Consider the following 8,285-nt stretch of genomic DNA (forward strand, 5'->3'; position numbering starts at 1 on the left):
CGGCTCTGACTTCTTCTTGGGTTTAACATTTTGATGGTCTTCCTAAACACATTTATTTGGTTTTGTTCTTGAATGTATGATTTATGAACTACAAGCTCAAATTAAATACCAGTAGCTGATGACCTTTTTGTCCATACCTAGAATAACGATGATTGTCTAGAGTAAACATTTTTATTTATTTTACTTTGCAACATACAAGACCATGATGAAGATAAATACAAAAATGCCAGACACCCAAAATATTTACAAATATCTACAAATTACAAATCCTTTACAATTTATTGCAATAAGTGTGTAAGACAAGAAACTAACTAGGAGGGGGGTGGGAGAAGAATATCTGATGGTGGGAGTTGGTCATTAATTTGAGAAACTAAAAAAAAAAAACAATGTAATACATTTAAATAATAAATGAAATGCATCACACTGGTGCCCACTAAACATTTTAGTGACTGGAAATAAAGATATTAACTGGACGGTAGCCATAGACACCTTTGATTTTACTCAATAAAATATTTGATGCATTTAATTAATGAACATGAGTCATTGAAATGCAGCAGCTTTTAAAACTTGGTGAGTTTAATGGGTTCACCAATTTAGCAATAAAACACTTAAAAGTATTAAGTGTATAGCTCATAAACTAAATCAAATGTTTTTGGCCGCTTTTGCTCCTGACAAACATTAAACTTTTTATTAACACAACAGTATCTGACTCAATATTGCAAGTCTCCAAGCGGATGTTTGTTCAAATCAACTTTTCGGTCTATTCTTGAAAAGAATGTGCTGATGCTGGAAGACCAAAGAAAACACGTGTGGTCGACAGAAGAATCCTTTTCAAAAATGTTCTGTGTCACATAAACAGGATGAGGAGAGATTGGTTTAAAAAAAAAAACCCAAAAAAACCCATCAATCACCAGAATGATGAGCAAAAAGTCTGAGGAACATAAACATCCAAACCACTATGTCAGTGAAACGTGAAGGCTGAGTAATACTGTGGACGTGTTTATGCTAATTTTACTCATATTCAACCATTTACAAACTCATTGGACAATGCTTCACATTGTAGATAAATAAGATACGCCACACCCTGAACAGGATACCAGTCTAGCACAAGGCTGTAACCTAGACAACCATCACGATTTGGATACCCAAACCTGGGTAACACATGGTTTGGATGTGTGGGAAGAAACCACAGAGACACTGGGAGAGTATGCAAAGTTCCAAAAGAAAGTGTGTGAAGGTTGATAACACTACAAACTGCTGCATGGTTATTCAACTTTATTTATACTGGATAGTGCAAATGACAACAACAGTCATCTCATAGCACTATCAAAATATGAAATTCGTAATAAGAAGGAAAAAACCCAACAAAGTCCACATGAACAAGCATTAATGACAGTGGGAAGAAAAAAACTCTCTTTTAACAGGTAGAAATCTCCAGCAGAACCAGGTCCAAGCTGAAAGTCTACATCACGTGTCAAACGCAAGTCCTGGGGTCCTAATCTGGCCCTTTAGAGCATCAATTCGGCCCACAGAAGATGGATTTGATGACAATGGAGAAAACATGAGTTTTTGTGTAAATTGCCAAATAATTTGGTTGTAGATATCTCAAATTCACTGAAAATGCACAATATATTTTGGGGTTTGATGAATGCAGTCATTTTTTATTGCAAAATATGGAAATCTAATTTTTTTCAAAAATCTTGCAATTTATCACAAATAATTTCACTAAATTTCACAAAAATTGGTTACAAAATCAAATATTTTTTTATTTTTTTGAAGAGAAGATCCTGCAGAGGCTGATATTGAAAACTAATACACAATACTGTTAAAATGGCTTTTTTCCTTTTTTTTCTTTCTGCCCACCTGACCTCTGTGGCCCAGTTCAGATCAAACTGGTCCGTATTTGGCCCCTGAACTAAAATCAGTTTCATAGATCTGGTCTATATTAAAAGCACATGTTCCACTGTCCAAATAACTGCTGCTAATCTGTGACAACTAACCTTCCATTGTTGCACATGAATTCTCTACAGTCATGGATAAACTGAAGGACGAGGCATTTCCCCTTTAGTCCCTGTAGGTAGAAACTACCCATGGGCCTCTGGGTTCTGTGTTGACTGTGGATCTCTTAATAGGATTATCTATTCTCAGTAGAGGAGAAGCACAGAGGCAGACGTGAAGCAAACACAGACGTGTGAGAGGACATTTCTCTGGTCCGAGGCGCCCTGTGGTGGATTGAAACACGTCTGATTCATTTCAAACCAAACATTTGGATCACTGTGGTGTTGAGACTAAGCATCTGATGAGAGGATGAACGCTGAGGTGAGTCCTTCCTTTTGTTCTGTATTTGATTCTTCTGTGACAGGGTGAAGGAAGTGTGTGAACTGATTTCAGCCTGAGGCAGAGACGAGTCAGAGCAGCACTCTGCTCCCAATGCTGGACAGTGAGGACAGCGATGAGGGTAAATACTCTAAAACACTCAGATGATCACATTCACCCCCCCCCACCCCCGACTAATGAAACATACTGTTTGTAACATTTCCCTGTAAAACCAGAGGAGCATCCTGTGACCAGCTGGAGTGAGCTGTCCATCATAGAGCGCGTGGGCCTCAACAGGTGCATCAGCTGACTGCATCGCATCCCTTTTCATCCATGGTCACATGTCACATGACTGACCCAGTGTTGATGTTTTTCTTTTCCCGACAGTGTGGAGGTGTCAGAGAAAGACTTAGAGGTAAATCACTCCTATTCACTGTGCATCGTGAGAGGGTCACAGGACACTGAGGACAGATATGCCCCCCGTGCGCCCCCCCCACAACTCTATAAAATGAGTATCACTGGAAAGCCTAGGACCTCTACAATACAAAATCAGCTGGTAACAGTAAAAATCTTGGCATGCACTGTATGAAACAGACCTTTTTGATGACCTACCCAAAAAAAAAAAATAAATAAATAAAAATTTCAATTGCAAAGTCCATAAAATTCACAACGTTTGACATACTTTGACATTATGATACACCAAAAGAAAGCTTATTCAATATATATTTGAATATTTCTCAATATGTCATATGTGAGGAGTTAAACTGGTTAAAGTGATAACAATGGGCAGTGGTGGCCCAGTGATTAAGAAAGCAAACATGTAACCGGAGGGTCACCAGTTTGAATCCATTGTTGGCCATCACTGTGGGACCATGAGCAAGTCCCTTAACCCTAACTGCTTCCAGGACTCACTTGAAAAAGAGATTCTTAATCTCAACAAGACTTACCTGGTTAAATAAAGAAAGTGTCTATTTGTACGGTTACCATACGGACAAGCCCCTGTGCTATTGGTACGGTTACCGAAGTACAAGTACGTAACGTCTAGGTTTAGGTTTAGTCTTAGTCACGCGACCTAAACTGGCCTATGACTGACCTATCACGTGACCTAAACTGACCTAAATTGGGGCGCTTCGTATGGATAAAATGTTGATATATTGATACGGCAACCGTACGGATAGCCACTGCCTTAAATAAAGGTGTTTCCCGAGTTTCTCTAAGGATTCACAACAAGCAATCTAGTGGAAATGATAGAATCTAAGCTTTCATTTGGTGCCAGTTTGGTGTTTGTGTTCCAATTGTGAGGGTAACTAACCCATGGCATTTTGAAGTATGTTAACGTCAAGAAAATGCTGACCGAGGCATTAGAATGTTGCATCTCTTCCTGTGACTTGGCTCTCATCCTTCCCCAACAAAACACTCTGAACTACTTGAAATCACATTTTATTTTTTCACATCATCTCAAACAAATAAATAAACAAATATCCAACTTTTCTTGGATAACAATTGTAATTAATCTCATTGGCACATCAGTTGAACCTGATGCCCTTGACCAACCAACCCGTCTCGTCCGCATACACGCTAAACCTTATCGTCACTGTTACTGTCGTTGTTGTGTATGTATATAAAGTAGTCATCATCGTCCAGAGCAGGAAACATGGGGGCATATCTGGCCTATGGCCTAGGAGTTTATTGATGTGATGATAATGTTTTTACATAGACCAGGTACATCAGTGTTGTGTTTAATAGCATTTTGTGAATCCATCATTATTGTGGCAATCATTCCTTAATGATAATGATTTTCTAAACTTGGTGTGACTATTCTCAGACCACCTTCTCACAGATCGCTCTGGCTTTCCGCTGTGATCAGTACACTTTAAAACAAAGGCTGCAGGCCGAGGAACACGCTCGTAATCTGGCTGAGGAGAACATCCAGCTGGAGCTGACCAGAGGCAGAGAGACCCTGGAGGTACCCTGGTTTAAAGTACACGTGTTACATTTGAGCTTTTTACCAATACTGTCCAATACAAGGTTCCCATTTTCAGAATCAGAATGTTTTATTGCCATTGTTGATGAACAGAATTCACAACTAGGAATTTGCGTTGGCTTACAGGTGCATAAAAAAGGTGCAATAGCAAACAATAAAAAATACAATAAAATAAGAATAAGGCATGCAATAACACGTTCTTGATAATAATAAAATATATATACTAAATAAATATAATGTAATAATATATACAATTGATATATATATATATATATACACAGACTTCCTCCCCCATCAACCGCATTTTAGGACACATTATATGAATGGAAATAATGATGTATTTCATAAATAAACATCATATATGCAAAATAAGAATAGTCAGTGTTCAAACACATCAAGCTTCTATATATATATATATATATATATCAATGTCAACCAATCTTACATTTTATGACAAATATCTAGTTACAGTATAAGCTGAACTACTTTGGTTTTGAGACCCACCATCAGCTCTTGATAACATGTTGGGAAACATTAGAAAACACATTTTTATTTCCTTTTTTCGATCCATTATTTAATTTAGTTTGAATGAACTGAAATCTATTATTAGCAGGGTGCATTGTGCCTTAGTGGTTAGCATGTTTGCCTCACAGCAAGAATGTCCTGGGTTCAAGCCCTGGGGTGGACACTTGGGTCTTTGCATGTTCTCTGCGTGCTGCGTGAGTGGTTGCCTGTCTGTGTGTTGCCCTGCTATGGACTGGCGCCCTGTGCAGGGTGTACCCCCACCTAATGCCCATTAAAAGCTGGAGACCAGTAGACCCCCACTGACCCTGAAGACAGGAACAAGCAGGTCAGAAAATGGATGGGTGTTGTTATTAGTAAAAAAATAAACTCAATTGAATTATTAAGGTTGAATTAAGGATTTCATAAAAATGGCATTTCAAAATGAAAAAAAAAGATAAAAAATTAACTACTACTTCTTCAAAATAATTTTTATGTATTTATTATTTATCTTGTAAATAAATACTTGTGACCATATGAAAAAAGGTCCCTGCAGTGGCTTATCAAACGTTATAATAATGTGAGTGTGTGTAATTTCAGACTCTGAAGGACCTGTGTTTGGACAGTAAACGCAGCAGCATCCTCCAGAGGCTGGAGTTGTCTCTGGACATCCTGGGAGGGACTGTGGAACGCATTTCCAACACTGCAGAGGTGCTCGGTGCCGTACACCAGGTACTGTACAAGAGTTTTCCTGCTTTATTCACAGAACACTGAAGTAGACGAGTATTTTATCTCTATGACACTCACTCCACCCATTAGGACAGGGATGTCAATCATATTTTAGTTCAAGGGCCAAAAACGGACCAGTTTGATCTCAAGTGCTGCAAATTTTAGGCAGAACAATGAGCAATTTCAACATTATTCTGCCCTATAGATATATGTAAAGTAATGTAATTTACTGACAATATCCAATTTTTACAGTTCCTTAAGTTTGTGACCAATTTTTATTCAATTTGGTAAAAATCTGTGGAGTAATTTCAATGAAATTTCAAGGATTTTGGAAAAGACAAAGATTTTTTTTCAACAATTTGCGATTAAAAATGACTGCCATCACGTGATACAAGAGTGGGAAAACTGTGATCCCTTTTTCATGTCATCACAGTGTTCCAGGTGCTTATATCACACGATTGCAGTCATGTTTAACGTTAAACTGTTAAAAAAAAAAACCCTCAAAATTCTTACAAAATCTTTATATTTTCCTCAAATTGTTACATAATATTTCTCCTAATTAAATAGAAATTGGTCACAAAATCTTGAAGATCCTGACTGATATCTGTCCCTTATTGCTTGGATATTGTCAGTTTCTTACATATTTAGTAATTTATGTATACGTAAAAGTGCAAACCAGGGCACGATAATGTCGAAATTGGCCCCTTTGAGATCAAATTGCTCTGTATTTGACCCCTGAACTAAAATGAGTTTGACGTCCCTGGTCTAAAGGGCCAGATTTGGCTCCTGGGCCTTGATGTGCAGTAGGACATTAGATCATAGCATCATCTCGATCCTTTTGAATGGAAGTGAAAGCATCATCTCATTTGGAGCAGGAGGCCCGTGTGAGTCGAGCCGTGGAGCTCATGGTGGCCCATGTGGAGAGTTTGAGGAGAAGATATGACAGGAACGCAGCAGAGCTGGAGGAGGCCAGGAAGACCCTGCAGCATCAGCAGAACTCCTTCAGAGGCAAATCAGAGCACAACGCTGGCTCAGGTCTTAGACAGTCACAATTGTTTTGTTCTGTTGTGAGTCTGGATTGTGAGGGAGTCTTGTTTGTTTTGCTGCAGATCCAGAGGACAATGAAAATAGGACGAAATGCTTTCCACAGGTTTGGAGTGATTCTGATGTTCAGTTGATTTGATTTTGGTGGTAAATTGTCTTCTTTTTTTTAAAAATAAAACAGAACAGTCTCCGTCGGAGGGTCAGTATATCACTCATTACCAATCAAACACAGGTAGGGGGGTTTCCTGTGTGAACTCATAACACTTTCCTGTTTTTTTTGCATGATTCCTGTCATTTATTGGGTTTTTTGTGTTTTACAGGAGAAGAAAAAACAAGACTCCAAGTCCAGCTGCTGTACTGTGAACAGAGAGGACATCTCTGTGGAGGACAGGTGGAACACACTCTCCTGCTTTGTGCTTTCTTTGGACTATTTCGGACCAAAATTGTGTTTTTTTTTTAGCTCGGTGAATCCTGAGGAAACTCCATCAGAAGCTCCATCTGATCATCTTCCTAAAGTCAGCCCAGCAGCCCCCAATCCCACCAGCATCCCATCGAAACAACTGACTGTCAGAAAGACACAGAACAAAAAGTAGGGCCAAATGTGATGACACAACAGAAAATTGACTAGAAGTTTGTTTGTCATGTTTTATTCCTATTACAAAACAATGTATCAGGAAGCGTTTTAATTCCAGCAAGTTCTTTTTGAATAAAATGTTAAGGTTTCATTTATCCTGACAACTGTTCTCCAGGAAATGTACTTTGATCTCCTGACATGTTTTGACTGTCAACTGCCAGTCTTCTTCAGGTGTGTCTGCTGACCGTTTTGATGTTTCCTTGACTTCTGCATAATAATTCTAGCAATGTCCTTTTTGTCTTCTTTTTTAATAATATGTCAAAGTTTATTTAACGGGTTTTATTTTTTTTATTTAAAGTTATTATTTATTAAGACAACCATTCTTCAGGTAATTTACTTTGATCTGACATGTTTCGACTGTCAACTGCCAGTCTTCTTCAGAGACATTTGCTGATTGCTTTGATGTTTTTTTGCCTTCTGTGTAATAATTCCAGCAAGTTCTTTTTGAATAATATGTTAAGGTTTTATTTATTAAGACAACCGTTCTTCAGGTAGTTTACTTTGATCTGACATGTTTCGACTGTCAACTGCCAATCTTCTTCAGACACGTCTGCTGATCGCTTTGAAGTTTCTTTGCCTTCTGTGTAATAATTCCAGCAAGTTATTTTTCAATAATATGTCAAGTTTTCATTTATTCCGACAATTTTTTAAGAAAATTTACTTTGATCTGACATTTTTTGACTGTCAAATGCCAGTCTTCTTCAGATGTGTCTGCTGATCGGTTTGATGTTTCCTTGACTTCCACGTAGTAATTTCTGCAAGTTATTTTTTAAGATTTAGTTAAGGTTTCAATTATTCAGACAGCTGTTCTTCAAGAAATATACTTTGATCTCCTGACATTTTTCGACTGCCAACTTATGATCATCATTTGAATTATACTGCATGAGTTAGAACTAAATTCAACAAAACCTTTGCTGCGCACAGAGCAACTGTTTTTCATATATCGGTAATCTACATAAATGAGTCACCATCAGTAGGTAGTAAAGCTGGATCTTCACTATAGACCTGGTTGGTGTTTTTGTTCTGTTCGTACCGACTTCTGACGATGCCTGTGTTTTTTTCCAGCCTCTCTTTGGA

The 8,285-nt window shown here is 38.0% G+C and overlaps 1 protein-coding gene across 1 annotated transcript; it reads left to right on the plus strand.

Moving 5' to 3' along the window:
• Positions 1–2,307: 2,307 nt before the first annotated feature.
• Positions 2,308–7,167, plus strand: LOC114466929 (lymphoid-restricted membrane protein). The gene is made up of 10 exons (XM_028452805.1): positions 2,308–2,319; positions 2,392–2,458; positions 2,553–2,613; positions 2,704–2,731; positions 4,142–4,282; positions 5,402–5,533; positions 6,406–6,565; positions 6,640–6,680; positions 6,756–6,806; positions 6,895–7,167. The coding sequence occupies exons 1-10, from the start codon at positions 2,308–2,310 to the stop codon at positions 7,165–7,167; spliced, it is 966 nt and encodes a 321-aa protein (XP_028308606.1).
• The last annotated feature ends 1,118 nt before the right edge of the window (positions 7,168–8,285 follow it).

Source organism: Gouania willdenowi, chromosome 7, assembly GCF_900634775.1.
Source record: "Gouania willdenowi chromosome 7, fGouWil2.1, whole genome shotgun sequence".
Lineage (NCBI taxonomy): Eukaryota > Metazoa > Chordata > Actinopteri > Blenniiformes > Gobiesocidae > Gouania > Gouania willdenowi.

Excerpts from the sequence above, each read along its gene's own strand:
- LOC114466929 (XM_028452805.1), top strand. Across the intron at positions 2,732-4,141 it reads TGTCAGAGAAAGACTTAGAG|ACCACCTTCTCACAGATCGC; the intron begins GTAAATCACTCC and ends GACTATTCTCAG. Across the intron at positions 5,534-6,405 it reads TGCTCGGTGCCGTACACCAG|GAGGCCCGTGTGAGTCGAGC; the intron begins GTACTGTACAAG and ends CATTTGGAGCAG.